This window comes from Helianthus annuus, chromosome 1 (genome assembly GCF_002127325.2).
Source record: "Helianthus annuus cultivar XRQ/B chromosome 1, HanXRQr2.0-SUNRISE, whole genome shotgun sequence".
Taxonomy (NCBI): Eukaryota; Viridiplantae; Streptophyta; class Magnoliopsida; order Asterales; family Asteraceae; genus Helianthus; species Helianthus annuus.
In genome coordinates, this window is record NC_035433.2 from 42,970,380 (window position 1) to 42,984,514 (window position 14,135).

The window sequence follows — 14,135 nt, forward strand, 5'->3', positions numbered from 1 at the left end:
CACTTGTGGTAGACATAAATTAGGGTTGAATCTTGTTTGATTTCGATGATTTTAGAAATTGAATCGAAGAATTTTGGGTTTGCTTACTTTTAAAACTGAATCGGATTGGGTTTTAAGGTAGAAAACAGAATGGTCGATTTGATTTGTCAATAATTACAATTTTACCACCGTCTAAAATTTGAAATTCCTTCCGTCCACACGTACAATAAAGTTATTTATACAAGAAGTTAACTCTTAAAAAGATACACATTTATAAATATAAATTATTCCAACATAATCACAATGCTAACACGATCAAAAACATCTCACAATCAAGATCGACCACTAGTTGTCATTTTAAAGAGTTTTCATTTAAAAAGATAAAAAAAAAAGTATAAAATAAATTATTTTCCCACATCATGTGCACAAAATATTCTATCTAAATGTTTATTATTTATATTCATGGACTATAACTTAATACTATTTATTAACCATAGAAAAGAACACTTGTTTTTCCTTGCAAAGGTAGACAAGCTCATGATTTGGCCCACCACAGCCATGACCTCTACAACAAGTAACATCCTCACATTCCATGCCTATACATAACAATAACATAAAAGAATTAACTTTTGGGGTCTTATAGAAAGGGGCTATAAATCTATACTCTCTTATCTCATCACTACCTTCAAACTGTTTCAAATCAATGAACACATAATCAACAGCGTCTTTCGAACATGACATCTTCAACCACAACTTACTCTCAAGCGGTGTGTTATGTAGCTTTATATTCAACGGTATTCCAACGGGTAGTCCCGCCACAAAAGGAAAGGGTTTTAGCCAATCATTGTCCTGGATTTCCACTTCCGCCCTCGTGTGTCTCAAGTCTCGAGATAATACAAGTTTCTTTAACGTGAATAACTCGAGTGGTTTGTGGAAACGATATATGTCACTCTCGTCTTTTTGCAGTGTATTCTTTAGTTCGGTTAAGAATCTAGAAGGTTCCGTTGATGCTTCTTTGTAATTTAGCAGTTTCTTCAGAGCAGGCTCACGAATTCGGGGATCATAAGTTGATAATCTGAGTGTACTGACGACGAGTGTCAACTCCTCAATGTGCAACTCATCTTCTTTACTCAACCCGATAAACCGATATCTTAAACCTCTGAGCTTTGTCTCTAATTTTTGTAAAATATATCCCAATTCACCGGCCTCGTCAGACGGGCGCATAACGTGCCACCATGCTTTGGAAAGTAGTTTCACGACATGAAGATATTGTAAAGTGAACGTTAAAACAGAGGAGGATTGACGTGAATCCGTAATATGGGTTGTTAGCTCTTCCTTCCAACACCTGCGTATATTACATATCGAAGAAAATCATAAACCAAAAATGGTCGGGATGGTAACGTTAATGTATAAACTAACCTCAGAGCCGCAAGCAATTCACTTGTGCATCCGAGCTTTAACATAGGCTGCCATATTTCCGCAATATTAGAAAGAACAAGCTTTACAACTTTATACTCTTCATCATGTGGTTGAAGCGGGTCAACCGCATGAGAAACCGATATTCGACAGTTCTCCATTGTCAAGTCATCTTTGACCTCTACAGGGTGGGGTCCAGTAGATGTACTACAATGTGACAAATAAGACAATAGTGTCGCCTGGTCCATTACTTCCGTCAATCCATTAGAAATTCTTCCGAGCATTGTAACCGCGTAAGAAAATATTGCTGGCGGTATGATGTTCGAATGCTGCTGCTTTTCATGGGAGAGTGGAGCAGAGATGGCTAATGTGAGCATTGCAGCGGTTTTTGAGCTGTCGAAGTCCCAATTGCTTGCGGTAGAAGGTTCCATCTAAAGACATGTTTCGAGAATAAAAAGTATAAGATCTAAGAAAGAAAACTTAAAACACAAGTAAAAAGTAAGAATAAAGTACACGGATGGTCCCTGTGGTTTACCCAAATTTTGGATTTAGTTCCTAACTTTCCAAAAGTACATGGATAGTCCTTGTGGTTTGCAATTGGTAACGCGTTAAGTCCCCAACCAACAAATCTAAAGGTTTTAGCAGGTCCAAATGAGGGACTAAAATCGTTACAAAGTGCAAACCACAATGACCATCTGTGTACTTTTGGAACGCTAAGGACCAAATTCAAAATTTAGGTAAACCACAAGGACCTTCCGTGTACTTTACTCTAATAAATAAACACGACTAAAATTATCCAACCTCTAAAAAGGTTTCCTCAGTGATGCTGACCGCAAAACTTCTGTGATTTCGACCAATTTCAAATACGACAGAGAGAACATCCGGTTCATCCTGAAACAACGAGAATCAAAACCTCGATTAACAACAAAAACATCCTTAATTTTTGTAAAACTAATTAAGATGAGAAGAAAAACAAACAACTTACGTGTGGATAAATTTTGAGACTGTGTATTAGGCTGTCAACGGCTAATTTAAACATAGGCATGTTATCAAACTTGGTTAACCGAAGAACTTTTCTTGATGTAAATCTTACCGGTGAGTTCATGTCAACTAGAGTTCCAAGAAACTGCATATTAGAACGAAAAACAATTTTTACAAATAATTAGAGTACCATATATATATTTACAAAACCTATATTATTCCGAAGTTCCAATAAAATCTTACTCTTCCTAATCAAAATTAGAGTAAAGCACACGCATGTCCCATGTGGTTTACTAAAATTTTGGATTTGGTCCCTAGCTTTCCAAAGGTACAAGATTTGGTCCCTATGGTTTGCACTTCATAACGCATTTAGTCCCCAACTTTTCCCAAAAGTACATGTTAGGTCCCTGTGGTTTGCACTTTATAACGCATTTAGTCCCTAACTTGGATATGCTAAAACCTTTAGATTTGTTAGTTGGGGACTAAATGTGTTACAAAGTGCAAACCACAAGGACCATCCATGTACTTTTGGAAAACTAGGGACCAAATCCAAATTTTTAGTAAACCACAGGGACCATCCATGTACTTTACTCTAAAAATTAATTAAGAGATTTTATGCATTATAAATACATTGAGGGCGACTTTCAAGTTTCAACCCGTTTGACCAGTTGCTTTTAAAACTAACTTCTTTTATTTGACCTGGTTGGCCTATTAACGATGCACATAACCTGAATCAACTCATTCATAACTAAACATGTTGAAATTGTCAATTCTACAAAGAATTCTAAATTTCTCATTAAACTGAAATTTTTGGCTGAAACTTTTTTTTTTCAAAATCGGAATGCAGATTCTATCAAACACGGTCGAAAAACTAAGCGAAAATTTACCATGTGCATGTGCATTTCTTGCACTTTTAGGTTGCCAAAAACTGCTATGTGATGCATGGTTTCCAGAGCTTGCAATCGAACGACAGTTGAATCATCATTCAACACATCCATCAATAAACCTACAACTTTTTCAGCTAAATCAGCGGAAACAATGGCAGGCATCCTCAAAGAATAGCATGCAGAACTCCTTACCTTCGTGTAAAAAAGACGTGCATTAGACTATTTAAATATTAATCAACTTTTTTATAAAAGCCTTTAGGAGGTTTTATACATTAGGAAAAAAAAACATTAATAATAATTGCAGTGCATGAGAAATACCTGATAAAACTCATCCTCCAACCCATGTAAAAAAGCTCCAGCAGCACTTAATGCTCGTGAACGGAAAAGTTTTCCTGAGAGTTGACCAGGATATTTAACTTCATCTAAGACTTTCTTAGAGAGAGTTTGCATAAGAAGATACTGGGACGCCATTCCTGCTTTCCCCAGCGCATTAAACGCTTCTACTCTGACGTTCATACTCATGTCCCTCACCATTGAACAGAGCTGCAAATATATTCAATTTAACTGATGATTGTAAAATCAAAATTTGTTAAGATACACTAGAAAGTTAAAGAATAATTTGTTATAGTTGTACTCTTTTGCAGTTAACCGGTGAATTGAAATCCTTCAAAGGTTCCTATTATGTATACTTAAGTGCTTGTCTAAAAAATAGTACTATAAGTAGCTAATGTCGTGTCGTAGGAAGTAATACACAAATACTAGCAGTGTGTTATCTTGTACTAACTCTAGAACATCTAGGAATTTTTCAAGATAAGGTGTTCTCGTATTTTTAATCTAATCCAAAGCTATGATATTTTGCCAAGAATGTATAAAAATACGACATTTGAAACAAATACCTGTACATACAATGCATCTGACAAGTCTCTTTTGCTTTTATCATCACTATTTGCCACAAGAAGTTTCCCCCATTCGCTTACCTGCAATATCACAAAAATTTTCAACACACTTGAACACCGTTTACCTGTTGTTTGTTTGTAATTTGCTGTTTTCGCATTTTATATATATATAAAGGCTAAAACACCAGTTAACAGTCCATAGTTGTAAATCGCGAGCGTAGCGATCGCTATAGCGCGCTACGTACCGTATAGTTCTAGGCTCACTATTAGGGTTGTAGCGATAATAGCAACAATTTATTTTTTTATTTTCATATAAATAGCAATTAAATTTAGCTATAAAATAGCTAGATTTTAGGTTTTTTTGTTATATATACATGTAAAATAGCATATATACCAGGGTATTTTGATATAACATACATATAAATTTTTTAAATTTTCTTCTAGTGTATAGCTATTTATAAAATAGCCGCTTGCTACTTATCACTATTCGCCATGTAGCATACAGGTACCTTATCACTGTTTGCCATTAACAACTATGTAACAGTCTATGGGACAATGAAACACATAGTGATAATTCCAATCCCATACCAATTGTAAAACCGTGTCCCATACCCATCAAGTATAGGGCATACACTTGGTTTCAAAAACCGGGAAGCGCAGAAAAGCGATGAGGTTTAAAACCGATTTTTAAAAGCGAAGCGCAAAAGCGGTGAGCTTTTCGTACGCAAAGCGCAAAGTGATTATATAATTTATTTTATATATCCCATAAGTGTTTAGCATCCAATATTTAGCTATAATTAAGCTTTACATATGTTTTAAAATGAATAAAACATAAATGTACAGCATAAAAAGGTTGTTGTACAACACTCAGAAGCATAGAAACACCCCATGTACAAAAAGTGTGCGCCTCAGCTGTGCTTCTTGTACATCGTGCGCCTTATGTCACACAAGGCGATGGGGTTTGCGCCTAGATGCGCTTTGCGCTTAAGGCGCGCTTTTTTAAACCAAGGGCATACATGCAGGTGTTGGGTACACCGGTTAGTTTGTTAAAAAAATACTAGTTCGGATTTTCAAGTACATTACTTTTCCTTACCATTCTAATTATTATAGAAAGTATAACTTTAACATTAACAATTAACAAATTATTATATATCAAATTGAATAAACAGAAATCCCTAATATATTACCATACGAACAGATGAACATCTAACACAGTCATCCGTATCAGCAAACAATTCAACACCACGTAAATAACATCCTTCAATCATCCCTCGATCTTCAACAACAATTCGATTACATAAACCAATCAAACCATCCAACGCATCTCTCCTCACATTCGGATACGGATCCTGCGCAAACCCTAAAAACACCGTCAGCAGAATCGACGGCCTGACGTCATATCTCTCCGCATCCAGTAACAGCCTGTGCCTCACCGGCACCGACGAACCAAAGCATAACGACAAAAACAGTCCCTCCGCCGTAACCATATCGGAATAATCCGACGCCGGAGGTAAAGAAACAAGTGTGGAGAGCGCGAGTGTGGCGGCGCGTGGGGGAACGGCGGCGGGGCGGGTGAGGAGGGAGTGGAGGAGGGTGGTGATGGTGGGGGAGAAATGGGGGTGGGTGAGGGAGATTTGGGAGAGGAGAGTGGTGAGATGGTGGAGGGGGAGATGGGGGTTGGATGTTAGGGTTTGGATGATGGAGGAGATGGTTTGATTGGTGGTTGAGGGGTTTGTGATTAGAGATCTGGCTATGCACAAGGGTTTTAGAGAGGGTTTTGAGTGGTTTTTCAGGGTTTGGGTGAAACTGGAGAGAAGGTTTTGCTCCATGGAGGTTGAGGACGAACAAGGTATCGGGTGGAAGGGTTTCAAGGGGTGCTTTGGGTTTAACATCAAATTTGGGCATTTTGTTATTTTTTAAACTTAATAATAAGAGTAAATTACAAGTCTTTCCTTTATCTTTACATCAAATTCGCTGTCCTTTTGGTCAAAAGTTTACAGGCGGTGTCCTTAAACTTTAAAAATCTTACACGTTTTGTCCTTTAGGTCAAACCTGATTAAAAATCTAAGTTAAAAACTGTCATGTGCAATGCACATGAGGATAAAATGGTAATTTCCCTCTTAACCCTTTCTATTCCCCATTTATAACCAGTACCCTCTTTCTTCAACATTGATGAATTCTAAGTTTGCTAAATAATCCCATCAGCATAGCCATGTTAATTGGGACAACAATAAGAGCAGCAACAACAACATTATCATCAATCATCATCGAGCAAACTAATGTAATTCTTCAACATTGATAATGGTGTTGTTAAGTATAATCCTACCTTTTTCTATTTGAATTTCAAATCAACAATTACAATTACTTACACACACCCACTTTCTATTTCTCACTCTCACTCACAATTTCGAAGAATCATATGTTTGAAGAATAATCTTTTTTCAGGATTCCTTTTCAATTTCACATAATTGGTATCCGTTTGTCCCCATTTTAGCGTCTGTTTCAGTTCTTGTTTCAACCCTTTTGGAAAGATGCGAAATTTAGGGTTTTGAGATATGGGTTTTTGGTTTTGATGATCTTTATTTTATGGGTGTTGAAGATTCTTGAATGAGATTGAAGAGATTAGTGGGGGTGGAGTAGATGAGTCAAGATATGTAAACATTTCTGATGGGGTTCGTGAAGAGGCTGTTAAAGAGGGAATCAGGTGGATTTAAATGTTGTTGTGGGGATGAGAAATGATGGTGAAAATGTGTGTTTTGATGATGATGATGATAAAAAGAGAGGGGGTGAAGCAGGGGAAAAAATAGGGTGGCAGTTGTTGGTCTTCTTTGAAGAGTTTTAATATAGAGAGGGAGTTACAAAAGGCGGAAGGTTTCCGGTAAAAAAGATGAGAATGTACGTGAAGGTGAGAATGATGCGAATTCGGAGAAAAAGATGGAAGAGGGTGAGTGTTATAAATTGGGGAATAGAAAGAGTTGAGAGGGAAATTACCATTTTACCCTCATGTGCATTGCACATGACAGTTTTTAACTGAGATTTCTAACCAGGTTTGGCCTAAAGGACAAACCGTGCAAGATTTTGAAAGGTTAAGGACACCGCCTGTAAACTTTTGGCCAAAAGGACAGCGCCTGCAATTTGATGTAAACATAAAGGACAAAATTTGTAATTTACTCTAATAATAATAATAATTACTTTATTTGTGATCCTGTCTATAAAACTAACATAACCCAATCTTTAATATAAAATTAATTTATCTCTCTTCTACATACACAACCCCACCCAACTTAATTTTTGATACACATTCACAACCTAAATCAACCTAAGTTTTAATAAAATAAAGAGTAGATTATGTTTTTGGCCCTATATTAGCCCAAAATAAGAATTTTTAATATATGTGCCCCATGGTCTCTAATATGGTTGCAAAAGTCGCTAGGCGCTCCCTAGTCGATCGACCGGGGAGTTGAGAGTACTCGGTCTACGCGGAGAGTACTCGGACATGTTAAATTATAAAGAAATTACTTTTTGGAGATTAAATATATGTCAAATAACACAAATTTACTAATATTTATAACAAAATACGTGAAAATGATATTCATTTTTTAATATGATTGGCATAGAAATTATGTTATATTATTATTTAAGTCAAACTAGGCCCGAGTTGACCTACTAGATCCAATTCTGGCCAAGGTTGACCGCGTTTGACCGACTTCGAGTAATTAGGTGGACTCAAAGAAAGTCGCCTCGGCAGCCTGCCTTGTAGCGACTCCTCGGGGAGTACTCGGCCTTGGAAACCTTGTTTTACAACCATGGTCTCTATAACTAACTATTTTGGCCCCTGAGTCCAACTCAACCCTAAACCCTGGTTAATTATTAGTCACATAAGATGCACATGATGGGTAAATTGGTAATTTTCCCTCCCCCTCTTTAGTAACACCAATTAAATACAATTTAATACCCCCATCATCTTCTTCAACTGGTCAGGTACGCACAAAAACAGGGAAGCTCTTGATGGATTCAATGGCAAAAACGTAATTTACTCGTTCTCTTTTAAACAATTCTATTACTAACGGTATAAATCACTTTGTATCAAAATCAGATCATTCATACATTATACTTCACTTTATTCATGATAATCAGGATAGATAACACCAAAATGGACAACCTTCAACACCAATCTCCGGTCAAAAGCTCGTTCAAACTTAAAAGTTAAAACATACATCAAATCATTCTTGCCACTAAGCCCAGATCCAAACTTTAAAATCAAACCTATCAAGCTATTGATAAAGATGAAATTGTCTAGCAAATTGAACCTCCAAATGCATCAATGCACAATTACCTCTTTTTATCTTCATCGATAGTAGCGGAGTGGAAATGGACCGGGGTGTGGGTCGTGCAACCAGATGGTGGCGGAGTAGAAATGGACTGGCGTGGTGTTTCTTGTTTTCCTCAGATCCGTCGGAAGATGGCGACGTTGGCCGGCGTGGTGTTGTAGTTTACCTCAGATCTCAAGGAAGGGAGAGAGGAGGCATGGTTGTAGGTACATGTACATGTAGGGTTTTCTGGAGGGAGAGGGAGGAGAAAAAGTGAAGTGGGGAAGAAGATAAAAGGTGGGTCCCAGTTTAAGATAAATGGACCCATTGTTTTTTTTTTAATATTTATAAGTATTTTGTTTTTTAGTTAAAGGGTAATGACGTCATTTCATACACACTTAACCAGGGTTTGTGGTTGAGTTAAATTCAGGGGCCAAAATAGTTAGTTATAGAGACCATGGAGGCACATATGTTATAAATTCTTATTTTGGGCTAATATAGTAAAACTGATATATATACATATATATATAGCTAAAGTGTACTGTACAATATTCCTTATCGTACATTACGTACGCTACAATCTCAGCCTTCAGATCATCTTCCCGCATTGAAATCGCATGTTTTTTGTAACAATTTCGCATGTGATAATTTTGATGAAATCACATGTTAAAAAACCAACATGCGAAATTGCTACAAAAAAACAACATGCGATTTTCAATGCGGGAAGATGATCTGACGGCTGAGATTGTGGCGTACGTAATGTACGATAAGGGCATTTGTACGTTAACCTAACCCTATGATTATGTTTTATTGTATTAAAGATAATAATATTAACAATATTCATTTTTATTTCAAAAATTTAAAAGGTATTATTTTAAGAATAAAAATAAAGTGTATTTAAATCATTTATATTTATAAAGTGTATTTAAATCATATTTATATTAAATAAAAAAATTTAAACGAACTCTGTTTTCAATAAAATTTATACCGGCATGTTCACAAAAAAAAAAAATTTAAGAAATACAGTGCATTTAGTTTTATTTTTAAGTTTAAATAAGACAACTTATTTGAGTAATTTATTCGATAGGGGAAGAAGTAGTTTAGATGATAAATGAAAAAGAAACAAATAATAGTGGACCAACCAAAATTGGATAAGTGGCAAAAAAGCATGAGCACATTTTGAAATTCTTGGGTCATGACCTAGGTCGTTTGAACGACCAGGTTGCCAACTTTGTTTTCTTTTTTATTTTATTTATTATATTGAAACCAGTACATGTTTGACATGTGGCAACCCAACTTGTATTAGGTTGCCAATGTGAGTAGTCTAAAAGTAGTTTCATTTTTATTTTAGTTAGACACATGTTTAACCTATAAAAGAACAAATGATATTTAAAAGCTAAAATATAATCTTCTGATCAAGTATAAAAAAAAACAAATGATATTCAAAAGCTAAAATATAACTTTTTGATCAAGAAATAAACAGTAGATGAAGCATTCTCCTTCTAAAGGTAATGAATCTTGAACCAAATCAGAGCATCTGTTTGAAGACATTCAAAGATCTGTTTGAAGCTTTTGAACCATTGTTGAAGAATAATAAACCGTTGTTCGAGTCCAAAGCTTTATTGAAGCCAATGGCGAAGCTTGACCCGAATGATTGGGGGGGGGGGGCGAAAACGTATATACCCATCAATTTCTATGCGAAAACTACATATATAACACTACTGAGCGAAAAGTTCGGGGGGTCGGGCACCCTCCCTGCCCCTTCTATACTTCGCCACTAGTTGAAGCAAAGCACTTATCATGAAGACCAAACATCTGTTGTGGTCAAACATATGTTTCATACAAGCCAATAGCAGTTTGAAGAACAAAGGTTTTCTCAATATAACAGTATTTAGCTTAGAACAGACTTGTCATGTAATAGAACAGACGTTAGATCTCCACATATGTTTGTTAACATTTGTGGAATCTTTTCTATTAGGAATGTTAGATGTCACTGTCAGGGTGATGTCAGTTGATTGCAAACAGACCTTTTGTACTTAATATAAATAAATCTCACCTAGAGATATATTCATCACTTTATCGCATTCTCTTTTGTACGAACAAATTTGTGAGTGATCAGGCTGATGGAGAGATTATAAAATCATTAAACTGTAATTGTAATCTTGGGATTTCAATATAAAACAGTTTTTGTTATATCTTCTTGTTTGTGTGTATAATATATTTGCTTTACAATTTATAGATTGTTTGTTCTTAAATTGCTTAATTACACAAGTTTCATAAACTCAGATCCTGCAATTGGTATCAGAGCTTGGTCACAATTAACTTGATTTCATAATCAGTTTAATATACAAAGATCAGCTCACAGAGATAGCCAATTTGTTCGTAACTCAGAGTTGTAGAGTGTTGAATTCAAAAGTATTTGACACGTGCTTTGTTTTTTATTCAAAAGAACAAAAGAGATGGCACAAAATGATCCCCAAAACACCAGCTCCAGCAATAAGCCTCTTATGCTTGTCAGATCTGAGTATAATATCTGACAACGTAGGATGGCTCACGTGCTTGCTCAACAGAACACAGGGTGTTGGAAGTCCGTTATATTTGGACCTCACATTCCACTGGTACCTAGTGCTAAAAACCCAAATGTTTAAGAGCCAAAGAAGTCGGAAAATTACTCAGAGCAAGATTTTCAAAAATTTGAGTTAGATGTAAAGGCTGTTAGCATTGTGACCATGGCTCTGCCAAATGAAATTTATGTCAGCCTGTTACATTACAACAATGCTAAAGAGTTGTGGGATGCATTCAGATAGCAGTTTGGTGGGATGGAGGATGTGATTGAGAACACTCGAGAAATCCTTAACCAACAATATCAGACTTTCACACATGTTAAGAAAGAAACCCTTACACAACAGTTTGAGAGATTTTTCTTGTTAAATCTGTCAATTAAAGTTGGTAAATAAAGAGTTTTCAAAATCAACTTTAAGTAACAGATTTTAAGGATCACTTCCTGAGAAGTGGGACACAATAGCCATTGTGATGAGAAGCTTTTTCACACAAGGATTTGTTGATTGGAGTAGTCTATTAGAGGATCTACCTGATGAAAATTTTGCTCTAATGGCAAAGACTAATGATGGACATGATCACCTTTTCTTTATGGCACTTGAATGTATCTCAGATGAAGCTGATCAAGAAATAGAAATAATTGTTGGTGAAAATGTTGAGAACCTAGAGCAAACTTCTGTTTGTGAAAAAGGCCATGCAGAAAGGATCGAAGAAGATCATCCCAAAAGTTCCATTGAATGCATCAATGATGATTTTGTGCAAGTTGTTGCTTCCAAGGCATCACCTTACATTCTTAAAGAATTGTGTTCAAACAAATGCATCATTGCATTTGCATACATCAAAGAGGTAAAGATGTGAATGAAAACCTTAGGGAAAAGGTTCAAGTTAGTGAAATTGTTCTTGAAAAGTTAAAAAAAGATATTTTAAAACAAGACTAACTGAAAAAAGCGATCAACAATATTAAACACTTTAATTATAATTTTTATGAAACTAGTAGTATTAGGAAAGCATAGAAATTTCTTCTTACATCATTCCTTAACCAATCGTTCCCGTCATCGCTAATCAATGAACTCCAAAACTCTGGACCAACTTTTGTGGCAACTGTTACCCCCAAGTCTTCTAAGCCTCGAATCTTTTTTTTTTTTTTTTTGTTTTACCAGCAACTTCATTTCGATACCATTCTGTGATTTCTTTGATTTTGTTATCCACACTTTCTTCTTTTCTCTTTTGACTCTGTGATACTTATCGTTCGAGCTTAATGGCGACTATGTTGTGTCTAACAGGTTGCTATCTGGCAACGAAACTGTGTATCTTTGTATGCTGATGGAGCATTGGTTACAGATAAACCAATTAATCTGGCTGGTGATATAAATAAAAATTCTATTTCATACAGACGCTTACTTGTAGTGATTTTAAAGACAGAAACAAATGCGGTAGTTTCGTAGTTGCAGTTATGTGTATAATAGTGTTATGTCTGGATTTAACTTAACAACAAAATACATGAAAGTATTTTATTGTTTCAATATACAAATTGCATTAGATATTATACTTCCAAAATACAATAAATCACATAAAAATAATTGACCAGATAGGTCGAAACAATAATTAACACGTTGTCATCTCCAAGTTCCTTATAAAAGTGAGTTCTTCTTGGATTAAGATACGGTCACTTGGAGTAAATAATTAACACATTGTCATCTCCAAGTTCCTTATACATGTTGTCGTCTTATCCGTTTCTCTTTAAGGTACCGTCGATAATAGGTTCCTGCAATTTTAAAGCTAAGAAAAACGTCATGTTGAAACATAACGATCACGGTTTTTCCTCTCATGTGAAGATCAGATTTTCCTATCATTTGAAAAAGAAACGTTAAAGAATAACCGTCTTTTTTCGTTCAAAACATACAAAATAACGTGCGTATTTATAGCCTCAAGAAAATAAAATTACATATTTTTTTAGTTTCATATAAAAAAACTACGTGATGGGTCCCCAAGCCAAACCGATGCGTCTGAGACGTTTGCAGCCGAGCCACACAAGCCACAAGTACAAGCCGCCTCCAAGCTGAGACGATGCAGCTGTGCCAAACGCACTAGCCACCTTTTTGGCTTTGATGCACCAACAACCGCTTCCTCCAACAAAAGGGACATGTATAACCTTTATATTCAAAGACGCATCGTAGGGCTGATGCGCTAGAACGCATAAGCTTGACATTTAAAAAAAATTGGTCAACTAACATTTTGGTCATTTTCCTTTTATATTATGTTACAAGTATATTTACCTTTTTAAAACTTTAATAAGATATTATATTTAATTTTTTAAACGTCTCACAAGTTTGTTATGAAATATAAAATTTATAAATAAAAGCGAACTTTCGTCAGAAAAAATAAATTTCCATACTATTAATTAGAAACTTTTGTGAGCATAAATGTATTGTTGTCACACCCCAACCGATGGCGGAATCATCGGGGCGCGGCACTGAGCGAAACAGATTGTCCAGAAGTTTCCATAACAACTATATTTACCAAATATTTAAAGCAACACGTCCCATACCATGTCATAAATGATAATACAATTATTACAGAAAAGATCTAGTCAAATTGTTCTATTTCGACAACTCAGATTTTTATTACAAACAATTGTTTATTGTTGACCTTGGTCTTTCCTAGCCTCGATTTCACAGCAAAGGAAGCAAATAAGCATCCTAAGCACCTGTCATATACGTTAAAGTAAAAGTCAATACGCATAGTGTAAAGGTGAGCATACAAGTTTAATAGATATAATAGAGTTCGAAATCGTTACGCATAACCAACACGTACACAGTGTAAAAGGAGGCATGTTAGTTATCGACATGAACCTATCGATACCAATGACTGCGGGTTGACTGGCCAAGGCAGTTCGTGGTACACACTCACCACTGTGAGCCATGTAACTAATTGTCCTTAACAACCCCAGAGTGAACAGGTGTTGAGTCCAAACTATAGTACTATCGTTGCTAAGGCAGATAGATAGCATTCCATGTGTAAACATAACAAATAAGCATTCATTAGGTCATGTATAACATGTGGTATCGGTTAGCGTTAAAAGTATTACGTAGTGTGTTCGATGTGAT

General features: G+C 35.7%; 1 protein-coding gene across 2 annotated transcripts; it reads right to left on the minus strand.

The window, feature by feature from the left end:
- Window positions 1-442: 442 nt before the first annotated feature.
- On the minus strand, window positions 443-6,063 carry LOC110895368 (protein SIEL). Of its 2 annotated transcripts, XM_022142681.2 has the most exons (9): window positions 5,347-6,063; window positions 4,160-4,240; window positions 3,582-3,806; window positions 3,264-3,455; window positions 2,381-2,521; window positions 2,197-2,286; window positions 1,399-1,826; window positions 663-1,324; window positions 443-575 (listed from the first exon to the last, which is right to left on the minus strand). In XM_022142681.2, exons 1-9 carry the CDS (start codon window positions 6,049-6,051, stop codon window positions 460-462), a joined length of 2,640 nt encoding a protein of 879 aa, XP_021998373.1. In that variant the 5' UTR covers window positions 6,052-6,063; the 3' UTR covers window positions 443-459. The 2 variants fall into 2 exon arrangements, with proteins under 2 accessions (XP_021998373.1, XP_021998372.1); XM_022142680.2 differs by having other exon boundaries at window positions 443-1,324; window positions 5,347-6,062.
- Window positions 6,064-14,135: the final 8,072 nt, after the last annotated feature.